General features: G+C 39.3%; 1 protein-coding gene and 1 long non-coding RNA gene across 2 annotated transcripts; both read right to left on the bottom strand.

The window, feature by feature from the left end:
- Positions 1 to 7990: 7990 nt before the first annotated feature.
- Positions 7991 to 10011, bottom strand: bsx (brain-specific homeobox). The gene is made up of 3 exons (XM_026182698.2): positions 9625 to 10011; positions 8999 to 9189; positions 7991 to 8643 (listed from the first exon to the last, which is right to left on the bottom strand). Exons 1-3 carry the CDS (start codon positions 9866 to 9868, stop codon positions 8401 to 8403), a joined length of 678 nt encoding a protein of 225 aa, XP_026038483.1. The 5' UTR covers positions 9869 to 10011; the 3' UTR covers positions 7991 to 8400.
- A 2369-nt stretch (positions 10012 to 12380) lies between these two features.
- LOC145431365 (uncharacterized) lies at positions 12381 to 15826 on the bottom strand. Its single transcript, XR_013911664.1, has 2 exons — positions 13496 to 15826; positions 12381 to 13278 (listed from the first exon to the last, which is right to left on the bottom strand). It is a non-coding gene; the product is annotated as an uncharacterized LOC145431365 (long non-coding RNA).
- Between the last annotated feature and the right edge of the window lie 9979 nt (positions 15827 to 25805).

The raw sequence follows: 25805 nt of genomic DNA, 5'->3' as shown, positions 1-25805 counted from the left end.
TACTGGTGAACTTTATTTTATTCATATGGTTAGTTAGTAGAGTTGACTACTGTCCTGTAAAAAACGGAATCCTCTGGTATTCAGAGTTAATATTACGCGTGTCGTATTGAGCTGAAAATAAACTCGATTTGTCCCGTACTTCAGCTATAATAAAAAAAAAAGACAAAAAGCTGGAGTTATTCTGTGTCTTTACGCTGTCAGCTGCCTCTTCTTCTCTCATTCTCCCCCCTCCCTCTCCTGCTGCTACTTCAATCATGAAACTGATCAATGATCAGCTTATCGGCGTTTCTGCCGTCTCTCTTGCTTGTTTATCTCCCGCTTTGCGCCAGAAAGAGCAAACTAGCGGAGGTCGCGTTAAACAGCAGAAGCGCCTTTAAACTTGATAAGCTGTTGTTAGAATTTATTTAATATTACTTTCGAGTATCAGCTGATGTTTGTTGGAGCCACGGCCATAAAAGCTGCTGGTCATGATATCGGTTTGGTTATCTGGTGAGAGGGAAACATGAAGATGAAACCAGGAGATGTCCTTACTGAATCATCAGAGCTGAACAGGTGATGGAGAAACAGGTTTACCTTTTAGGTGACATGAATGGGTTGAAGGAAAGCTATGAACTGTTCCTGAGAGACAACTTACACCAGGATCCTTTTCTATGTAGCTGACAGCTGGTAACTGTGCAGGGGCGGCTCTAGCAAAGATTTGCCAGGGGGCCAGGTAGAGCATTAACAGGGAAAGGGGGGCACAAAGGAATACTTTTCTTTCTTATTCTCATTTAAAATTTCTAGCTTTTAACAAATAATTATCCAAATCTTACAACCAAAGTTTTCATCTGATGTCATATTTATAGAAATCCATTATTGTACGTAGTAAGTTTTTCAGTTTTTCAGGGTCCCAACATAATTTCTTCAGAAGAAAGTACTGTACATGATGCCAGTATTTTCCCACATTTTTTATATTTGATACTGTACTAGTCTAGTACTTTGTGTAAAATGCCATCAAAAAGTCAGTTAAGTTTTATTCTTTCTCACCTGTCTTTCTGTCTCCTTTCACTTTTAAAAGGTTGCCATGTTAGAAAAAATATTTTTCCCTGCCATGCTGTTTATTGATGTGGTAAATAAATAGTTTATGAAAATATCACTAAATCTGTCATTTATTGTTTTTAATATTCAGTAATGGTCATGTCTCACCTCTAGTCTTCTCTGTCTTAATTTCAGGTTTCCACCATATGTTGTAGATAGTTCAGGAAGTTAACTCAACCAAGCAGTCTTTGGGTTTCGGCTAAGTACTGTTTAGAATACCAGAATAGGGAGGATGGTGTAGGTTTAAGTTTATTAGATTGATACATATGTACCAACAAAACAGTGTCACAACCACGTTTGTTTTCATTCAAAGGCTTTATGGTTTTTCCTATAATACCTGGTGGGCCGGTCTCTAGTCAAAATGCCTGGGGTGATTTTTTGTCCCAGTCCAGCCCTGGTTGCATGTATAGGAATGTGAATCGTGTTATTGGCTGGACTATGGGATATGGTGGCATCGTTCTAATCCCATACGGGAGCAGCCAGTCACTTACTGACTAACACTGCAAAACAGAATTGTTAAAGTTTTAATTTTAATTTCAATTCAGGTTAGATTCTTTTTTGTGCGCAATGCAGATTTTCTGTGCGCAGAGACCGTGCCAGCAGTGCGCAATTGCGCACGCGCGCAGCTTAGAGGGAACATTGGTCATGAACTTTAACATTTAACATGTAATTGTGGCCAGAAGAGTTTTAGATCTTGGATTTTTCAGCAGTGTTTATGAGCATTGCACATTCTGACCTTGGAGTGGATTTGCTGATATGTCCACTCCAAGAAAGAGTGTAGCATTATATTGATGCACACCTAAATCTTTCAGACAAGTAAACTGCCAAAACATCTATATTTATAGAAGAGGAAATTCTTACTGATGATCAACTAATCAAAGTGCATTTGATTAGCACCACCTAAAGCATTTGTGTTCTTAAGTCCTATGAAATAGTACGGGGTTACTTTATGTCTTCAGACAGAAACCACAGAAGAGGCTACACACACAGGGAATTTGCATTTGGAAACACAGCTCGGGTCTTAGCAGCCTATTATATGAACTTGAAGCCCATTTTATTGTGTGTTTATGTGTAGAAGGTTGTAGGGTCTTTTTCTGGCAGAAGACAAACAGTAAATAAGCTTAAAACAGAAAATTAAAGCAGACGTATGATTGATAAAGAGATAAAGGGACAGGAAGAAAAAGTGAAATGACAAATATTAGAAAAGTTGAAAACAGTTATAATAAATATGAACAATTCTTTACAAAAAAGCCAAAATACTATGATCGTTACTATATACAGTGAAATACACTAATATTTTCCTATTTATATTTGCATAAAGAGCAGTGGGTATGATAATGATTCCCATGTATTTTATAAAACAGCATTTTACAGTTTGACTGCTGTTGGGATACAGGACATATGATTATGCTCCAGGTTACACCGTGGCTGTAAAAGTCTGCCAGTGAAGGAACTGCTCAGGGGGTGAAAAGTGTTAGCTTCTCCTCTCACCCACCTTCTCTGTGGGATCTATGGAACTGGTCAGAACAGAGCAGGCACTAACATGGTGAAGGTAAACACATTACAATAGTTGCCGTATATACACGTATATTATATAAATTTGTTGCTGTATTAGCAACTCTTATATATTCAATTCAATTCACTTTTATTTATATAGCGCAAAATTAGAACAACAGTTGCCTCAAGGCGCTTTATATTGTAAGGTAGACCCTACAATAATACATACAATACATACATCAGCTGTAAATACTCATTCTTACAGAAACAATGTGATTTGTGCATGTCTTTTGTCCTGTCTTCCTTCTCTCACCCCAACCGGTCGCAGCAGATGACCTGCACTACAGTCTGTTTGTCTGGTGGACCCTTTATTTGCCCAGTCCGATTTAAGGTTCTGCATAAAAACACTTTTACAAAGTACCCATGACTGTATAACATATAACATTACAAAATATTAAAATAAAAATAAAACATGTTGAAATAATTCATGTTTTTATTGACATCAAAATGAATTTGCTGAAAAAAAATGTTTGTTTTTTTTAATATTTGAAAGCTGTATCATACATTGATGGAGAGTGTTTTGTTACTGCAGCTCATTTGCAGTAATTAGCAACTACCTACACATGTGTGTCTTTCTTTCCTCTCTTAAACATAGTTCTTTGAAATATGCCAAGACTACAGCCAAACCACCTATTCAGACTCATCCAGAAACACACTCCTGTGTTTTTGTCTCTTGGTGACTTGAAAATGTTGCAGCTGGCCACACTGAAACTCCTTAAAAATGGCATGAAAAAGAAAAGCAGGCGGGCTCTTTGTAAAAAAGTTCATGCTGTCCAAGGCAAGATGCATGTCGGTGGCTTAATGTGTGTGTGTATAAAAAAAAATTCCCCACTTGTCCCTGCGGGCGGTTTATCCTTCAAGCTCGGGTCCTCTACCAGAGGCCTGGGAGCTTGAGGGTCCTGCGCAGTATCTTAGCTGTTCCCAGGACTGCGCTCTTCTGGACAGAGATCTCCGATGTTGTTCCCGGGATCTGCTGGAGCCACTCGCCTAGCTTGGGAGTCACTGCACCTAGTGCTCCGATTACCACTGGGACCACCGTCACCTTCACCCTCCACATCCTCTCGAGCTCTTCTCTGAGCCCTTGGTATTTCTCAAGCTTCTCGTGTTCCTTCTTCCTGATGTTGCTGTCATTGAGAACTGCTACATCGATCACTACGGCCGTCTTCTTCTGTTTGTCTACCACCACTATGTCCGGTTGGTTAGCCACCACCATTTTGTCCGTCTGTATCTGGAAGTCCCACAGGATCTTAGCTCGGTCATTCCCCATCACACTTGGGGGCATCTCCCATTTTGACCTATATATGTATATATAAATGTATCATATATGTGTATGTGTATATATCTATATATCTATATCTATATATATCTATATATATATATATATATATATATATATATATATATATATATATATATATATATATATATATATATATGGTAAGAATGGTAAGAACAAGATCCGGGCCATCAACACGTACGCCCTGCCCGTGATCAGGTACCCTGCTGGGGTAATAGGCTGGCCAAAGGAGGAGATAGAAGCCACTGACATAAAGACAAGAAAGCTCCTTACCATGCATGGAGGGTTTCACCCCAAGTCCAGCACCCTGAGGCTGTACGCTAAGCGGAAGGAAGGGGGCCGGGGACTGGTGAGTGTCAGCACCACAGTCCAGGATGAGACAACGAACATCCAAGAATACATTGGGAAGATGGCCCCAACTGACCGAGTGCTCAGTGAATACCTCAGGCAGCAGAAACCCAAGAAAGAGGAGGGAGACGAGGAACCATCATGGAAGGACAGGCCCCTGCACGGTATGTACCACCGGCAGATAGAGGAGGTGGCTGATATCCAGAAATCCTACCAGTGGCTGGACAAAGCTGGACTGAAAGACAGCACAGAGGCACTAATCATGGCAGCACAAGAACATGCTCTGAGCACAAGATCCATAGAGGCTGGGGTCTATCACACCAGGCAAGACCCCAGGTGCAGGCTGTGTAAAGATACCCCAGAGACAATCCAGCACATAACAGCAGGGTGCAAGATGCTAGCAGGCAAGGCATACATGGAACGCCATAACCAAGTGGCCGGCATAGTGTACAGGAACATCTGTGCCGAGTATAACCTGGAAGTCTCGAGGTCAAAATGGGAGATGCCCCCAAGGGTGGTGGAGAATGACCGAGCTAAGATCCTGTGGGACTTCCAGATACAGACGGACAAAATGGTGGTGGCTAACCAACCGGACATAGTGGTGGTAGACAAACAGAAGAAGACGGCCGTAGTGATCGATGTAGCGGTTCCGAATGACAGCAATATCAGGAAGAAGGAACACGAGAAGCTGGAGAAATACCAAGGGCTCAGAGAAGAGCTCGAGAGGATGTGGAGGGTGAAGGTAACGGTGGTCCCCGTGGTAATCGGAGCACTAGGTGCGGTGACTCCCAAGCTAGGCGAGTGGCTCCAGCAGATCCCGGGAACAACATCGGAGATCTCTGTCCAGAAGAGCGCAGTCCTGGGAACAGCTAAGATACTGCGCAGGACCCTCAAGCTCCCAGGCCTCTGGTAGAGGACCCGAGCTTGAAGGATAAACCGCCCGCAGGGGCGTGCTGGGTGTCATATATATATATATATATATATATATAATTTGTATACATATGTTAAGATATTTTTCCTCATAATTACAGACAGTCATAGTAAAAAGAAAGTTTTAAGGCTTACATATAAGGACATAATTAAATTTTTTTTACCAGGTCTTAAAATGAATTAACAATTGTTTGAACAATTGTAAATTGTTCACACCTTCATCTATTTAAGACTGATTTTATTTATTTATTTTTTAAGAGCTGGTGACTCTCATACTCATTGAATACCGTAATGAGGACACAAAAACTGCAAATATGCATTAGTTTGTCTCACTTACAATGTGGAAATTTCGACTCAAAGGAGTAACCCTGGTTTCTCTGCTTTCTATATTGGTCCTATCCTTACATTTTGCAGCCATGTTAACTTCTGGCCACCACAAAACACTCTCAAGCAGCTCATTTTACTAATTGAACCCTCAGATGATTATCAAAGCACTATTTACTTCAGCGCAATATTCTAATTAGATTATGGTCTCTATTTAACCCATCATGGACTCTTTGAAGCTCTGTGTTTTTAGTGTTAAGTCCTCAGATGCACGTTTGGAAATAAATAGACAAGCTCCTTTTAATTTAATGAGAATCACTGCCTATCCAGACTGAGTCTCTTTGCATTTTTTTTAACCATCCCACCTACTCGTTTTTTGCCATTGAAATCCAGTTAATTGAAGGAGTCTTTCACTGCTATACATGAAGGGGCCAAATTAGCATCCCTTTATGCCCACTGGGAAACTAAGGCAGACCTGGAGGCTTTGATGCGAGAAGCACACTTTCAGTAGGCGGCAGGCATCCTGAAAATGAGCTGATGGCCCTGCTATTAAGCCCAAATGCAGATGCGTCCATGTGTTGCAAAACGCTTAATCTTTTAATTGATCACCTTCTGCATGGCCTGTTTTCCACATAGTTTTTTCTCTCTCCTGCTGCTTGTTACTAGAATCACATTTTGAAGACGACATGAATCGCTTTTCAAATTGCCTGAAAGGCTTGTAAATAGAGCACAAAGGACAAGAGACTAGTTGCATGTTATTGTGCAGATTCCCTTGTGTCTGATAAAACAATTAAATTCATGTAAGGTGAGCTTGTTTAAGAGCCTGAGATGTCTGTGTATCTTATCTACATGTCCAAGCACTTACTATCCTTCCATCCTCATCCTGATCACAGTAGTAATCAGAAAATGAAGAGAGAGCTTGTTCATTGATTTAATTTCACAGTCTTATAGAGCTAAAGTCTATGGAGCAGAGGGAGTTGACTGAAATGTGCAATAGTGGACGACTATTTAAAGATAATTGAACGAGATGGACTACAGCATCAACTACAACCAAACTACATGATTAGTAAATTAATGAATGAACATCTGTTTTTTAATGTTTTTTTTTGGCAGCCACCATGGACTTATCTGCCTATCTGCTCCAAAGTCCAGCTCAACATAAAATATTTATAAATAACCCAGCAGGACAAAAATGGGCTGGATTCTTTCATGTTTAATGTTCACAGACAAAATGCAAAAGTTGAAACGAGGATTTGTGATAATGTAAAAGAATATGTATTTCCATGGTCAGATTAAAGATGTATATAACCACAAAAAAACATGAATAGGACACTGACTCAAAATAAATGTCGAAAAATATTATATACGATAATTAAAAATGCCTGGATTTTCGCTTACATTCAATTTTAAGATCAAATTTATTGGCAGAAACACAAACCTGCCTTAAGATGAGGTGTGCATCATGGAATTACTGCTATATTTTCAATTTGGATTTAGAGAAACTGTTGAAAACTGTTCACTGTCTTTTAAAAAGATTTTCGGAACACTTACCAAGCCTTTACCCTAATTACAAAAGCTATTATCGCTTACTTTTTACACCTTTTCGCCACTAATGCGAAGAGAAAAAAAATTGTTTATTGTTTATCTGTAGTGTCCGTTTAATACAACACCCAGAGCATTAAACCGAGTCCACTACATTATAACAAAACAGCCCGCAGTGTTGCAGCGGATGTCCACCCTGATTCTGAATAATCGAACTAGAAATCTTGTTATGACGAGACTTGGAATGTAAAACTCTGCTATCTCCCAGCCTTACAAAAAAGCTTACTTGAATATACTCGTACTCAGGTGTAGTCTGTGGGAGCGTTTGACTTTTCCTAATTTATCCTGTCATTCTTTTGCGTTGGTTGGCTCAAAGCTCAGCGGGCTTCACGCCATCATGCAGGAAACCCAGTAGAGAAGATGATGCAGCCTCGCATTCAAAGCTGAGCTCCATGCTGTGGAGACCGGTTCTTAATGCAAGTGGTTAAGACAGCCGTTTGAACTCCGAGAAGCATCTCACCATGATAACAGGATTACAGCCACATGTTGCGTCTAAACAGTAACATTGCATTCACAGGATTTATGTGGTTACTTAAAAAAAAAAAATCACTCCTTCTGGATTGGAAATGTAAACAGCAAATGCTCCCCGGTAGAAAACATACATGCGCGCGCGCGCGCGCGCACACACACACATAATAATAATAATACCGGTAATAGTAATAATAATAATAACAAAAAAAACGATGTACTGTTAGTTATATTTACAGACAAAAATATATAAATGATGTTTTCATTCAAAACCTGATTTACAAAATCTTCAACAATATCCACACACTGCCAATAACATATACCTTTTTCTTAAAGTAACATGGAGAATGTTGTCTGGAATAAAAGTATAGTAAAACATGGGCAGAGCGCTTTTCCACGGGTTTATTTACATTCATTTGTACACTTATTTCCTCCTGAAAATAAAAGACACAACTGTGATGTTTCAAAATAAAATGTCTAGAGACTCATAATAATAATAATAATAATAATAATAATAATAATAATAATAATATAGATAATATAGAGAGTTTGCAAAACATAACAGAATAATCCATAGCCTTTATGCAGAGGAAAATTGGCAGTTATATAAAAAAAATTAATTAACAGTGTATTGTACAGCCTGTTCCCCCCTCACTGTAAAACTGCCATTTATATTGGCTAGCTATTTAAAGAAATAAACTTAAAATGATCCTACAGCTGTCTATAGGCTGCATTTACAAAAAGCAAAAAACAAGCAAACAAAAACAAAACAATAAGCCAACAAACAGTGCAGCCTACTATAGTAGATGATCCGGGGAGCAAATGTCATCCTCGATATCCACATCGTCGTCGTTTTCTTCCAGCATATACGAATCCGTCTCGAGGCCGTGTTTCAGCTCCTCTACGCTTTTGTCGTTCAGTTCGCTCTCGCTGGAGTTCTCCGCACATCGCTCCATCTCTCCTGTTGCCTTCCGCTCGTCCTGCGCTTTCCTCAGCTGCTTCTTGTGCTTCATCCGCCTGTTCTGAAACCATGTTTTCACCTGCACGTAAGAAACAAAGACGCACATTAGAAAAGTTTCTATGGCTCTGCTTGTGTGTAAAATATTTTATTATTAATAAATATTAATAAATAAATATTAATTTATTATTAAAACTGAAATGTGTTTTCTGCTACTGTAAACTACAGTTTAACATATGGAGTTTCATTCGAGATATGAAACTAATTCTAATTATCCCATATATTTCGTATATAGGGCTAAATAACGCATTGATGATGTAGCTATTGTTTTGTTTTTCCTTTCTTTTATGTATTATAAAATAAATTAAAAAGGGAATAACTCACTCCACATTTGAGTGTGCGTGTGTGTGCGTGTGCGTTCGCGCGCGCGAGCCAACCTGTGTCTCTGACAGGCTCAGCGCAGTGGCCAGTTCCACTCTCTCAGGTGTGGACAGATACCGCTGAATTTCAAACCGCTTTTCCAGCCCGGACAGCTGCGAGTCAGAGAAAACAGTCCGGGCCTTCCTGCGTCTGCAGTGCTTACCCGGTAACTCTGCGTGGTGCTGGAACAAGGCGGGCATCTGCATTCCTGCCGGCAATAAGAAGAGGTGGTTTGTATTATTTGTATTGTTATTGAAGTATTAAGAAAAATCAGAATATATCCCAGAAATAGGATGAATTTGAGTTTGGTGATGAATTCTTTGCCAAGGTAACAAACCTCGCTATTTGTAATAATAATAATGACATATTTAAAAAAAAAAAAAAAGAAAGAAAAAAAATATAAATAGTAAAACACCTGCATGTTACAGTCGGCTTTAAGATTTGAATGCACTTTGTAGAATACAATAATTAAAATGCATTCAAACAAACACATAATTGAAGCGGTTAAGTCAAATAAAGGATTCCGAGATTTGTGCTTTTCCTCTAAATCGTTATTTAAAAACTAGAGGCAATGTCCAGATAACAGCCCGCTGTGTGTGACAGCTTCCTTGTTATCCCAGGCCTCTGCCTCTCTCTTGCTTACCTGACGTAAAGAAGTACTGGTGGTGCTCCGGTTTGTGGAGAGGATGGTGCGGATGTGGGGCTAATATTGGGGTAGGCATCAGCGGGTATCCGTACTCCAGGATGGGCACCCGGGAAGCCAAGGAGCTACAGAACGGCGACGGGATGACCTCTCGCAGGGGCTTGGGCTTGTGCAATAAGATGTCCTCAATGAAAAACGACGTGGACCTCTGTGTGGGTGCCGCAGATGCGTAGTTCATACTCATGGTGTTACTGTGGATGATTATTTCCTTGCCTTTAAACCTGCATCAACACCTGCCTCTTCCCTCCAAGCCTCTGTCAAATTTAAATGTGGACCCTCTGTGTGACCAGTGAATGACACTATGCCGAACATTCCACAGACACCGGTGGGAGGGCACGTTTGCAATAAGTATTTATTCAGAGACGGTGCCGGATTGGGGATACTGGTTTGCGCATCAGCCAATTAGGGCTTTTGATGGACGGAGGAGAGCCGCGGGGGACGAGATTTTCACTCTGATTGGTTCAGACGGATTCCAAGCTGTCTTTTTATTTATTTATTTGTTTATTTATTTTGGTGGGTTTTAAGATAAGGAGCGCACCTGTGAACAGGGTTAATTTGGAAAGCAACTGAGAATCATCGGGTATGGTTGCGCTTTAGTGGTCGCCAAGCAACTACGCAGTTTTTGACTTCTGTCCGAGTGAAAACGTTATTCTGTATTTACCCGAATAGAGGATACTATATAAAAATAAATATAACCTACGAACGAGGCCATATTTGTTTCGAAAGTTTTCTTACAGTCTCCAAACAATTCAATCGTTGCATTTAATCATGTGTGAAAATGAAGGCGAGTTTTTTGTGTCTGTCATAGAATATGAACAAGTAGCCGGGAGCTACGGACGTAAGGCAAGACAAATTGTACATGATGTTTAAACTTCCCTTTGTAGTTCAGGTACAAGCCATTTATTACTTTATTAATGTGCTTGGTAAAAACATTCTATACTGCTACATAAATATTCACCCACAAACTCTAAAGGACATAAATTAACAAACAGACTTTGTACTCATTGCAAAGTCATTTTCAAGAAAACAAGATAATAAGGCCACAGAAAAAAGACATCCAACATGGCTAACCGTTTGCAATGTTTGGAACATGACTGAACAAAGGTTGCTGCTTTCTGTCATAAAAAAGATCAATCAATTAATTTTAAGAATGACTTTTTTCTCATTTATTTAAGCGCGAATGGACCACCTGTAACAACCGTCTGAAAAAGAAGAAATCAACTCAGGAAAAAACGAGTTTTTGATTACTTTAATAAATATGTATGAAATAATTAGACGAATAGCTCATGGTCACAAAATACATTGGTTCAACTGTAATAAAATAAAAATAAATTAAATCATGTGAAAGTACAGATGATGTTGTGGGGAGACCGGTCTCCCCGTGGTGTTTAAGAATTGTGCTGTTTCGCCATTTCCCTACAAGCCATAAGAAAGAAACACAGCACAAGTGTATATAGCGCGTGGTAAACTTGAATGAGAGTTTCTTACGTGCACATCGTATTTCACATGTAGCCTAGGCTACCTCATTTTTGACTCCTTGTGTCATCAGTCTGGTATATCTGCTGTCCACGTGAATTGGCCTTTTGATTTCCTTTGACCATATGCTTTTTTCTTTCTTTCTTTCTTTCTTTCTTTCTTTCTTTCTTTCTTTCTTTCTTTCTTTCTTTCTTTCTTTCTTTCTTTCTTTTACCGTCCAGGACACTGAGTGAAACAATTTCTGCTCTCTTCCTACGTATTAGTACTTTTTGAATTAAGTGACTTAGCTTGTGCCACAGGGAGATAATCTGCTACAGGTCTGTCTTGTCATTCCACCCAAATTGGCTGTAATTGTCGGTATTGAAATCTGGGAGAGTACAAGTGCCGCTCCTGGGCCCATTTTGGATAGAAAGCGCTGCGCTGTAATTTGTTGATATGGTGTTGTCATCACATTTCCAATCAGTGCGCTTAATGTGAAAGTGTCTTAATGCAGGCGGAATTCACGCTGCAATGCTATTAGGCAATTAAGAGAGATGTTAGAGCGGAAGTTGTAATCCTTGGACTGGAGGACAGGATTTCTATTTGATCACACGGAAGGAGAGCAAATTCATTACTGGGAGTCAGTTATGCTAGAAAGGCGCTGTTCTGCTGCATTAGTTTGCATAAGTTTGCTCAGAACGGACGCTCAATAGGCTACACAAATTAATATAGTTGGATGCAAATCAAATGTGTACGATTGCGACACATTTGTGTTTTCTGATATCGCTGAAACCGATAAAAGGTGAACACCTTTCTAAAAACCCTCTTTACACTTCATATGGGGCAAATATTTCCCTCAGTATGTTAAATAAGGCAGTGAGAAGCAAATAAAATACGATTTTCTGCCTGCTTCATAAAAAACTATGAGATTACACGAGTACGTCAGAATCAAAACACGTCTCCAACGCTCATTTTTAAGCACGTAAATAAAGCTAAGTGGAAGAAAAGGACAGGAACTTTATAAGACAATGTATCCCTGCTGCACCTGCCTCTGATTCATCCCCTTTGTGAAAAGCACCAGGATAAGAAGTTAGTTTTACGTGATGAAATTGGGTTAAGGACGCGTTTTTTGTTTGCTTGCCTTTTAGTGTCCCTTTTATTCATTACATTTTTGCGTTTTTCTGACGTGGCAGGTTCGGATGATTTCACCTATCAATATAGCCGTGCTGGATAGTAAACAATGAATGGGAAGAAAACGCGGTTGTAAATGGGCTTTTTTTTTTCTTTTGAATTTTTTTTTATGTTTTTCTACTCTAGCCGAGCTCTCAAAGCATTTTATTCAACATGCCCCATCCACACAGGTACTTTTTTTTCTTTCTTAAGTGCTTAAGTGCTTTATATCTAACATTCACAATTAGATCACTGTCCAAGGATATTTGGCATGCAAACTGGAGCAGCCAGGGATGGAACCACCAACCTTCCGATTAGTAGATAACCTTGGTTGTAGTTCCTGAGCTACAGTATTGTGTGTGATTCAGTGAGTTTTGTGGGAATTGTATGCCTAAACTCATCAAATGTACTGATTAGGATAATGTAGCAACATTTACAGAGAAGAAAAAAGTCTGTCTACATCACTTGCCCTTACATAAATATAAGCTCAAATATAAATGTAAAGTTTGTTCTCCTACAGTTTTCTTTACTTTTGAAATCATAGATTAAAATACCAGGCTTTAAATGAGGTCAGTGGCTAGTGGTTTTCTTACGAAAAAAAAAAAGCACATATCTTTAAGTTACCCAAAGCTTTGGATTTGGTAGTCCTCACGTGTCGGGATTGATCACCATCTACAGTATAGTTACGTGAAACAGCTGAACACCTTCCCAAAACCATAAAACACTGCTAAAAACAAGTGAGGAATAAATATACACAAGCCTAATGAAATTGAGTACAACATGCAGAGTCTGTGTATGTATGGCAAAGGAAGAAACATTCTTCCTAATACTTTATTGAAATTAGTTAAGCTCCAGAGGTCATCTGTGTGCAAGAATCCAAACCATGCAGCTCTCATGACCCCCGCTTATTTGTCTTCTAATGTGAGGTGGCACTTCTAGGGCATTCATGCATGTATATATAAATTATACCTGCAAAGAAAAAGTGGTTAGGTTTGTTATACATTATGAAATTGCTCCTACATGCATTTAAATGATTTTCTTTGTCATATTTTCAGTTACCCAAAGAAACATTTTTATAGAACTGTGTAGCTGTATGCAAAGGTGGTGATAGACTATATTCAGTGAGACTGATAAGGACTCAACCGCAGGACTCAAGAATCAGCTGAATACAAGAATTTTAGTTCACCAGGTGTATATGCAGGAAGTGCAGGGCAGTGCTATATACAACAATGTGGGGGACGGGGCTCCAGGGAAATCCAAAGGTTCTCCAACTCTCCACACTCACGACCACAGTTCCTTTCTCCACACTTGACACAAAGATTCACACAGGGAAGGTTATCCAGGAGGTCTGTAGGCGAGGAAATGAGAATGAGTTACAACGTTCACAATAGACACTTGACTGAGCTTGAGCTGTAGCTTGACTCTCACTGACGCATGGTAGACAACGATCCAGCGAAGACCAGCAGACTCCTCCTGGCTTAAATGCTGATTGCCTTGATGGGCATCAGGTGTGTTCCCCTTCAGTGGGCTGAGGGCGTGAACCCACAATGAGTTCCACCCTGGCAACAGAGAGGAGGCGAGAGAGAGCGAGAGAGAGAGAGAAAGGTAGAAACGGCGTCTTGCTGATCCCCCACGCAGTGACAGTTTTCCATAGTAGTTAATAGTTACACTCTACGAAACCACCCATCTCCCATGCTACAGTTAGCACACTGCTTGCTAAGTTTCATGAAACTGGTTCAGTGTTGGATTTGCCAAAATGTGGACGCAAGGAAACTGTCACCAATGAAGAAACATCAGTGGCTGTCCTAGCTTCATTCAACAAGAGCCCACAGCGTAGCACTCGCTGCATGTCACTGGAGAGTGGCATTAGTCGAACATCCCTTCGGCGGATATTAGCTACTCACAAATGGCACCCTTACAAACTCCAGCTACTGCAGCATTTCAACGAGGATGACCCAGATCAGGGCACAGAATTTGCAGAATGGGCAAAACAAAAATTGGAACAGGACCCTCAGTTCATGCAGAAGATTTTGTTCAGTGATGAGGCAAACTTTTATGTAAATGGTGAAGTTAACCAACAAAACCACCGCTATTGGTCTGACACTAACCCACATTGGATGGATCCCTCCAAGATTGTTGGAACAACAAAAGTGATGGTTTGGTGTGGTATATGGGGAACAACGATAGTGGGTCCATTCTTATCAATGGAAACCTCAAGGCCACTGGATATTTGAAATTGTTACATGATGATGTGTTTCCCTCTTTTTGCACTAAAGCTGGCACGTTCCCTCAGTTTTTCCAGCAAGATGGTGCACCACCTCATTATGGGTGCCAGGTCCGAGCATTCCTAGATGAACAGTTTCCTGGAAAGTGGATTGGTCATTGTGGGCCAGTTGAATGGCCCCCAAGGTCTCCCGATCTGACCCCCCCTTATCTTTGGGGTCATCTGAAGGCAATTGTCTATGGTGTGAAGATACGAGATGTGCAACACCTGAAACTACAGATACTGGATGCCTGTGCTGGCATTTCTCCTGCGGTGTTGCTATCAGTGTCTGAAGAGTGGGAGAAGAGGGTTGCATTGACAATCCAACACACAATGGGCAGCACATTGAACACATTTTATAAGTGGTCAGAAACTTGTAAATAACTCATGAAAGAATAAAGTTATGCTGAAACCAAGCACAACATTGTTTTTCTTGTGACATTACCAATAAGTTTGATGTGTCACATGGCCCTCTTCCTATTGAAAAAACAAAAGTTGTATCCAAGATGGCCGACTTCTAAATGGCCACCATGGTCACCACCCATCTTAAGGAGTTTGCCCCCTCACATATACTAATGTGCCACAAACAGGACTTTAATATCACCAACCATTCCCATTTTATTACGGTGTATCCATATAAATGGCCCACCCTGTAGAACAACAACAACAAATTATATAGTTGAATAAGGCTACTCGAATTATGAAGAGCAAAGTGTTAAAACAGGAGCTTAATGCAGCCTCTTAGACATGAATACTGTCTTTTTTGAACACAGGCGTGTGTGCTTTGTTGTGAAACTGTCCTGATAATGGAATAATTACAAAATAAGTAGTTTGTGACTAGTGCATCCTTTTTCTAGTGTCAGGTATTGATAGCTGGACTCATTTAAGGTCAAATCCAATTCAAATTACTGCTTGTACTGAAACAACAGAAGGAAGCACATACTTACATGTGATGAAAAACAATATGCCTGCAGCAAAGGTTTTGTCAAACCTGTCAAAAGAGGAGTAATGGATGAAAGCTGTAATGCCAATGATGATGCCAATGACAGATCAGAAGAGAGATGATCCGTCCACTGGGCGGTGGACAAGGGCAGAGGTCAAAAGGAATCACTTGTAGGGTCAGTGCAAGTAACCACAGATGGAAATTCCAAACCTACGAATCCCGAAGAAACACATGAACACCAATCAAATTATATTTAGAAACTTGCAGTTTTTAACACACAGATTAAAAAAATAATAGGCTCTCGTATTTTATGGTTTACAACAAGAGCAATTAATGTTTTTGTGGTTTCAAATTCTGTGATCAACCGAAATCTAATGAAAAAAAAAATCTCTGTTACTCTTGATGACACATGAGTTAAGAGATACTGTGTATGATTTTCAGAATGCAATGATTTTCAGTGTTGTTTGGTATTTTAGCAGTATGCACTCTGGATTTGGGAACTGAAAACCCAGACTTAGCATCATTTACCATGTAGCAATAATGTTTGAATATGTATAGAATGTGGTTTCCAGTGTTGGGAAGATTACTTTTAAAATGTATTCCACTACAGATTACAGAATACATGTTCTAAAATGTATTTTGTAACATATTCCGTAACATTACTCAATGAGAGTAATGTATTCTGAATACTTTGGATTACTTAATATATTATCCTGCTTTTTACAACTACATGAATGTACTATTGCTGTGTGATTTATTACTATTACTGAAGGTTACTCGTGATACCAATATGAACTAGATTTTTAAATCTTAATATAAAATGAGTAACAGTAGAGTGGACATTAGGTAAGGCTGCACTTTTTGCAGCGATCTCTTATAGAAAACTATTCTGCGCGTATATAAAACAGGTCCGCAGCTCTGAACCGTAGTAAAGGGACCTCTGGCTAGTACAGGTTTGTAGCTGAAAACTTGCTTTACTTTGTTGTCTGGGTCAACCGTCGAGTCTTGATAGCTTACTTACAACTGGGCTCGTCAGGCACTCTTTTTGGCTGCAGTGCGGCCGCAAGTAGAGGTAAAATGGGCTGTGAGATTAAGACACGGCCCATTAGATCTTCTTAATGCGTGTTTTGTTTGCGTTTCCACCAGCGTAGAATTACCAGAAATAGAGAGGGCGTAGCCTAACATGTGAAACTGGAAAAGACCACCGTGTAATCCATTTATTTCAACAAAGTAACTGTATTCTGAATACCACCTTTTTAAACGGTAACTGTAACGGAATACAACAACTGTAACAACATTGTCATCCCCTATGTAGCCGGTGTATCAGAGAAACTCAGGAGAGTTTTCTCCAAGCATGACATCCCAGTGTATTTCAGACCCAGCAACACGCTCAGACAGAAACTGGTTCACCCGAAAGACAAAACGCCAAAACACAAATTTAACAATGTGGTGTATGCTGTACAGTGCAGCGAGGAATGCTCAGACCTCTACATTGGAGAGACCAAACAGCCACTTCACAAGCGCATGGCACAACACAGAAGAGCCACCTCCACAGGACAAGACTCAGCAGTCCATCTGCATCTTAAGGATAAAGGACACTCTTTCGAGGATGCCAATGTTCACATTTTGGACAGAGAGGACAGATGGTTTGAAAGAGGAGTGAAAGAAGCCATCTATGTCCACTGTGAGCGACCATCTTTGAACAGAGGCGGGGGTTTACGACACCAACTCTCTGCCATCTATAATCCAGTTTTGAGATCCCTTCCCAGACGCCTTAACGCCCACTCACATCCTGGGCCATCTGACCTCAGGAATTCGCATGATAAGGTGGGGCCAGGTTTCACAATGAACACACCCGAAACTCTGGCTGATTGGGACCCACACCCAGTTTCCCACCTTGGCTCAGGCGATTAGAGGATCATCAGGGGGTCCTTTTGTCCCTCTGTGGGGGGTCACTCCCACTAGGTTTATATCTGGGACTCTCCACCATTTGACCTTAGAACTGAAGAAGCTTCTCGGATGAGAGGTGAAACGTCTTCAAGCAACTTAAAGAAGTCCAGACGCTTTTCTTTGCAAGCTCCTTTGTAACGGAATACAGTTACTCATATTTTGTATTTTAAATATGTAATGCTGGTACATGTATTCCATTACTCCCCAACACTGGTGGTTTCATATTGTCTTGCTGAAATAAGCAAGGCCTTCCTTGAAAAAGATGGAGTCTGTATGGCAGCATATATTTCTCCAAAACCTAAATATACTGTCAGACCACAGAATGCTTCATGTCCGTCCATTAGAAATAAGCTTAGTGTAACTATTTGTCCACACAGTCTTTCACAGAGATGATCACCTATCTTTAATTCTGAAAGGGAAGCATTTCCCCGGTGTACAGTAACACCACAAGCTCTGGTGCATGTAGTTATTGGACTGCCGATATTGCATCCAGTAATCGGTTGCTGTGGAAACAATGAGGAGGATGTTCTCCATGCCTGCACAGAACAACCCACCACCCATAAAGCTGTACATCCTGCACCTGCAGAGACAGACAGTAGCATGGCACATAAGGTCACTTAGCATCAGTGGTTATGGACAGGGTTCCCTCCTCTCCATCTCACACACACACACACACACACACACACACACACACACACACACACACACACACACACACACACACACACACACACACTTCAGGGAGTGCAGGTCTAAGTGTCAGTAATTGCGTTATAATGAACATATTATTTCTACTGGATTGTGATCCGGGGTTGCCTATGTGTACGTTTCTCTTTGTTCTCTAGGGGATCAATCCCTGAAAATAGCCCCGACCCTCAATGCACACACACACACGCACATATGCACACACACAGACATGTCTGGCCTATCAGGTCCAGCAGTGCTTTGATACTTGATACATCTATTGCTCATTCTTACACCTCAATGCAACATCCAGTACCCATCGTCAATGACAGTTTTGGTGAGAAAGGGACTTTAGATATATATCATGTTATGTCTGAAACCTTAACAAGCTGTTTACTTAAGAGCTGTCTGTATTCATTAAAGTGCTCTGTAGTTCCTTTGAGTAACATTTAACCCTGAGCATCCTCTACAACAACAAACACAGTGCTCAGACAATAGGCCAGGCTGCCTGTCAGCCAATCAGCACTCACCAGTTTTATGGTGTTGGAATCTGCTGAAAAAACAGAAAAGCTAAAGTAATACTAATGTCTGTACGGTTTTAAATGAAATTACAGGGCTGAACTTACTGGAGAGTAAGCCAGACATTAAATCACTATCTTTCCTGTTCTGCTTCTAACATTTTTACCACATTATAAAAACAGTATCACAATTGTCACACTTTAAAGAAAAATCTTAATATTCCTGCTCAGGATAAATGTTTTCAAAATGCATTCAAAATTCAGAAATGGATTTTAATGGATTTAAATTACATTTGCCGTAAATGTGTGATGTGATATTACCACTTACACTGTGCTAAAGTATTATAAATAATTTTATCTTATACATTATTAGGAACATTTAATCTTTTTGTCAAGATCACAAAATGTGTTTCAGTTTTCTATAAACCAAAAGAAAGTGATACAATTAGAGAAGCAATTTACTTTGAAACAGAGAACATAGATCATATCATCACGCTGTCACAAATCATTTTTCTTTACACTGTGAAGACAGTATTTCTTGCAGTGTTAACAATTACAGTAACTAGAACAAAATGTCTTGCTAACAACATAAAGTGAAAGTAAAAGCGAATAAAAAAGAGTTGGTTTACAAAAACCAACTTGAGATATGATTAATTTCAGTTTCAGATCTCAATTCCTTTCCATGATGAGTTTGTCGGTGGCTGCATTTCCCCTGCACATTGGCCCTGATAGCAGCACATTCATTTATTTTCATTACTGATAATCTCTTAATGCAACCAGCTCCTCCCCTACCTTCCCTGTGCACTCATGCACCTTGTAGAACAGAGTTTATTGTGGAAGAAATGCTTGATAAATATGGATAAGCAAAAGCAAAACAATGGAGCTGAAAAGCCAAGAGAGAAAAACCAAAGGAAAACAGATGCAACAAAATGTGTCAAATTAACCGTCATATTAGCAGTCCGGGTGGCTGCTACACTACCAGCAGAGGTACCAACAGAGGCTACGGTTGCCAGCTCTAGCGGTGAAGTGTAGGAAGGATTGCAGTCCAAAAAAGGGTGAGGAAGGTGTAATTAATATGGTAAATAAAATAGATAGAAGGACACAAGTAGGAAGGAAGAGATTCGAGTAAAATGAAGGTTTACATTGACCATGAGCCACTCCTAAAGCTAAAATGTAGCCTTTAATTGTGACATGCTGCACTGCAGTGCAACTAAGATGTCCTACTAAGATGATATCATATATACCATCATTAATTGACATCACTCCGGCCTCTCTTTCTGTCTATTTGAGCCTAATTGTTGGGTAGAAGTGGAGGAGAGAAAGATAGAAGACCAGTCTGTAAACTATTTTACTCACCCAAGTTCTGCTATGACAGAGGATTTAATTTCCTTTTCTTCCTTTTTCTTTTTTTGCATGTACTACCCAGTATTACCATTGTTCTGCAGAATTGCACGCATATGTGCACATATTTAAGAAGACTATCTGTGCTGTTTTGACTGCTCATGATGGGCTGCCGGGACCAAAAATGCAAATGCCAGAGCTAATGTTTTGTCCCAGTCCAGCACTGAACTCATCATATCGTAAACAGGAAACAAAGGAAACAACAAAGTCACAAAGTTCATTGTTCAGCTGGTCGCCATAGCAGTTTATCATCTGTCCTTGCTTCCTTTTCTGTCACTCTAAGACTCTGCATGTCTTTCCTCACTACATCCACGAATCTTCCTCTTTCCACTGGCTACCTACTTCTAGTACAAATTACAATGTCCTCTGCAAATGTGATACTCCATGGTCTAACCGAGGTTGTAGTCCATGGTCAGACATAATTAGTCCTGCATGAACCTCACATACTTCTCTGCCACTCCTGACTTCCTCAGGCAGTATTGCATTTGCCCTGTTGGCACCCTATCTGTCATATACTTTCTCTAGATTCACACTAACACAGTCCATCTCCTTCTGTATACTTGTCCACCAATATTCTGTAGTGCTCTTTCTTTGCATGAAACTGTACTGCTGCTCACTGATCCTCACTGATTTTTTTTCCACACAAACAAGTTATTAAAAAAATTCAATTAAACTTTATTTATACAGCACCAAATCACAACAACAGTTGCCTCACGGCTCTTTATATTGACCCAACAATAATACAAACATATTTGAAATAAATTCAGAATAAGATTACATTTTTAAATGAGGTGTTATTAATTCATATTTTTCCTTAGTTATTTTGTTAAACAGATGTTTCAAAGGCAACAAGCCAAACAGAATCAGACTCTGTGTATGTTCCCTTATAACGATAGCCTTAGTCAGCCCATATAAAAGTTAAATTATTGTGTAAGCTGTTTAAGACAAATTAACTGGCATATATAATTGGAAACAACAAGAATTTTTTTTTTGATTAAAAAAAATTCTACATGATTGCCTTAAGCAGGGAGTACATGTTCTGTGCCTATGAGGTCTGCAAGAGTCTGCCAGGGTGCCCCCAGTAACATAAATTTCATATGTCACTGGTTAGCATGAGGGTCAATATGGACATCTGCTCCCAGACGATCAAAAATCAGCAAAGTAAAGGAACAAATAAAGAACAATAGCATCCTAAACCACATCAGAGAATAAAAGAGTTAAATGTGGATTATTAAACATTAACATAATTTCAGAAGTATGCATTGTTTATGTAAAAGACAGAACTATTAAATTCTATTTTAGTGCTGTAAATACTTATCTAAAAATGGATGCAATGATTGAAAATGATACAAAAATAAGAGTAAAAGAAGTGTTTCTGTAATTGTACATAGATTTGTTTCTTGTTGTTCATTAACAGTTTTTTGTAAAGAGAATTTGTGGCGGGAGTGTTATTCCTTATCTTTTTTAAACAATTTTTGAAAAAAACTTCTATAAATGCACAAGATAAGGAGTAACATTCCTGCCACAAATGGTCTTTACAAATTCTTTTTATGCTTTAATTGGTAATATAAGAAAAAAACTAATCACTGATTACTAATTGTATTTTGTATTTAATTAATCAGATGCCTCTTCAAGAAAAAAATATGAAAAAGGGAAGAATACCAGTTTCAGCAGGTGGCTGCTATTTTACTTTTTTTTTTTTTTTACCAGTCATTCCCTGGTAACAAAAATTGTGTGAATCGGCTCTCACCTGTGAAGAGAATGGGATGTGAGTGCCAGCCCAGCCAGTTCTGGTATTTTCTGGAATAGGAATGGATGTGCACGGTGCTGGGCTGTAAGCACAAGTCCTGGTAGTGTTTCTTCTGTTCCTTGTTGTTCAAAGGTCCTACTGGTCCTACAGCTTCTTTAGCCCTGTCCTTCTGTCCTCATGTAACATCCTGTCTCCTCGTCTTGATACTCAGCGACACAGCAAATCATTTTGCAGCTGGAAAACAACCTGTGCAACCTGAATAGACTACTTCCACCTTCTCTTGCCAGCAGTAGTGACAAGGATACTAGCAAAATGCAAAACTAGAAAAAAACAGTCAAACAAATTAGGAGAAAGCAAAAGGACTTTGTCCTCCTTTCCTGGTTGGGAACTGTTTCATTGTTTCACAGTAAACCTGAACTGTACTTGTTGTCAGAGCCTCTGGGCTCCAACAGAAAACAACCATGGGAGAAGGGAGACTGATTAGTGGGAAAGCTATCTTATTGAAGTTCTGGATGAAAGAGAGAGAACTGGCCAAGTCAACCAGGAGGACCAGGAGACTATGAGAAAATCAGGAGGATCAGCTGGAAACAAAAATGGACTTAGGAAGTGCTAGAAGAGTTAATGTAGGACTTATTGCAAAAATATTTCCCATATAATATTTCCCAAGTGAAGTTGTCATGCAGTTTTACATGTAGCTCAAATATATATAGTTAAAAACAGCTGTATATTTGTGAATGATCCTCATGACCTTTATTGTCACCTTTGAATTGGAATCTTTGGAGTGTTTTGGTAAAGAACACTTTATTTTTAATTGTAGTAATGTTATAAAGTAATGTTATAGTTTAGTGATGAATTACAAATCAAGACTGTTAAATGTAATTAACTTGTTACAGTGCTATAATTTTCTTTTGTTAAATGATAGAAATTCCTCTTTCTGCACTGGTGACTCTGAAGGTAAATGGAGCTGGCAGCTCACACCAATACAGATCCTTTTGCTGTGCTCGGACATGATGTTTCCTTCATTCTGACTATCATCTGGCTGTATTTGCTCCTGTTGTGCCTCCTTCCCATATCCAGCTGTTGCCCGTTTGCTTTGACACACACACACACACACACACATACACAAACCACGAAGATGAAAGGAGAAGAGTAGCTCCATTACCTGCATTACAGCAAGTTGCTCAGACCAATTGACAACAACAAAATGCCCCAGAAAAAGCATTTTTTCTCCCTGAGATTTGAGTGCTGTACTTACATCTAACTTCATTTTTATAGACCACAGCCTATTTTCTTCCATCTAGAGTGTGGCTGCCAGGAGGGCATTTGATATCTTCCCATGCACCATCAAAGTGGACAATATGCCTCCATGACAGAAGAGCAAATCCATGTTTTCTTGAATCCATCCAGCTTTTGAGAGATTAATTTTGTTATGGAAAGTCTACATTTATGTGGTATCATCTGTGGGTAAGGAGGGAAGGTAATGTGGTGAAAATAATTACAAAGATTGTGTGGCTAGCATCCATGCATTGTTGTGGTAAAGTAACTAAAGCTTAGAGGTATATCAGAAATCCTCCTGCACACAGCCTTGTTCATGTGCACCTGCTGTCCGAGCTCAGCGATCCACACGCTCACATGCCAATTTCCTTCTTCATAAGTGGTTTTTAAAGTTTCTGCTTATTTTGCACTTACACGATTACAGGATTTGATGCTTAAGGAAATGATCTGTGTATTGTTATGGTACTTTAGCAAACTGATGATATAATTCTTTTTAATAAAAGACAGTGTTTTTTGTTCCCTGATTTTCCTATAGTCCACATCTGCAGTTTTTAGGTACTTATACTAAATTTGACAAATTCAGGGGCAAAGCTGTTACTAAAATTTTCTTATGAAATGATGGCAACAGTCAAGTATTCACAGATTCCATATAACAAAGAAAATATATCTTGTTCAAAATGTCCTCTTCTATTCAATTCAGTTCAATTTTATTTGTATAGCACCAAATCACAACAACCATTGCCTCAAGGCTTGTAGTATAAAGCTAAAACCTGTTCTAATATAACCAAAAGACTGGAAACAGATTCTACATGTTGATATACAAAAATCAGTTTGCAGAGATGACATGACATTAATAGGCTAATCAACCAATTATTAGACCATTAAAACCAGCCCAGATCCCAATGGGGTTAAAAAATATTTATCTTAGTGCAAATAAATCTTATTGAACCTGCACCTTCATGGCTCAGTAAAACATGTCTAAAAAAAATCCATTCACTTTTATTGTGTCTATGCTACTTAAACAATGGCCCACAACCAGTTTCAAATAGAAGTGTGTCTTTTGTCCCATCCTTCTCCCCTAACCACAAACTGGTCGTGGGAGATGGCTGCCCCTCCCTGTCTGGAGATTTCTTCCTGTTAAATGGGAGGTTTTCCTTTGCACTGTCACCAAGTCCTTGCTTACAGGGGGTTGTCTCATTATTGTAGGATCTTTACCTTACAATATAAAGCACCTTAAGGTGACTGTTGTTTTGATATGCTATGATATCATCTGTGTTCCCTTCTGTATATAAATAAATTTGAACTGAGTTGTGCTGAACTCCAAATGTGTTTTTGTTTTTCACTGCTAGGATACATTTCTGTTTGGTTCATGTAGGGTGAGATTTATAATTGGATTTATTATTGGATTTTTTTATTGGAATTATAGAAGTTGTATGAACCCAAATGATGTGCAAAAGAAAAATTGCCTAACTTGTCCAGTTGATAAACTTGCATTTACTCAAGCTGAACTGTACCTGACTGTTTTCAAACCAGTTATAGCAAGTACAAGCTGATAAAGATGAAAGAGACATCATCACTCGAAAGACTTGAAAGATGATTATGAATCAGGTTTACAACACAGTGCCTGCACTACTAAAGCAATATTACTAGGATATTATTGGTAATATTATTTTGTTGTATGAAGGTATGCATTTTGGGCATTAACCCATTCACAACTGAAGTTTCAAACATCTTTATATGTAAAGTCACTAATGATTAATATTATTTAAAAAAAAAAAGACCTTCCAAAATACTTGAGTCATTTTTTTGCTTGTTACTTGCATCAACTTTTGTTTTCTAAGGATATAATATATCTGTATTTGTATTTATAATCAAAATGTCATCTTTTGTTTCTCTTCTTTTACGCCCTCTCAGCCAAATATACTCACTAACAGATTTCACTCTATTAGTCAGAAGTTCTGATCCATCTACCTACTAATGGAACAAGCCTATAGATTGTGCAAGAATAGAAGTATGAAGGTGGTGGATATGAACCAAAAACTGAGAGTTATTTTCCAGCTGTGCTGTTCACAATACACAAGGCCGCAAAAACCTATAATGGCCTCTGAAAGTTATCGACATTAGTGGGCAAAATGCTTCTGAATCTTTACGTTCCAGCCACGCTTTGCCTAAATGCTTAAATCAACTCTGTGGAATTGAATTTTCAAGCCTTCAAATGGCTAATTTGTGCAGCAAGTGCTTTCAGCGTTTCCTCGGCAAATGAACGGCCGCTCTAATCATAAGAGCATGTGGATGGTGGAGCCTCTCCACACCCACCCATGAGACAGCCCCGTGGATGGGGAGAGAAACCTTTCCACTTAACCACTTAAATGAATATATCAAGAAACTAATTTACCATTTTAATTGTGTGATTTAGGAAGACGCTACTTCATTTGCCCCTCTTCCATCTTGCTTGATTTCCAGTGTGAGCACACATTAGATTGATCTATGAAAGACTGCAGAAATCACAACACTTAAGTCTTTTCATTTTCTCTCCCTAATTAAATAATTGAAATTCCTGTCAGTGTCTGCACTTAAGTCACACACAAACATCGTAGGCATGCCGTGTAGCTGAATGAATCGTGAAAGGCTTGTTTTTATCTTTGCTTGTTTGTAGCCTCTCTTTTCTTCACCTTCGACTTTTTTTCTTTTTTGTCTTCCGAGAGCCAAAGA

Source organism: Astatotilapia calliptera, chromosome 10 (genome assembly GCF_964374335.1).
Source record: "Astatotilapia calliptera chromosome 10, fAstCal68.1, whole genome shotgun sequence".
Classification (NCBI taxonomy): Eukaryota; Metazoa; Chordata; class Actinopteri; order Cichliformes; family Cichlidae; genus Astatotilapia; species Astatotilapia calliptera.
This window is presented reverse-complemented; position numbering and strand designations above follow the sequence as displayed.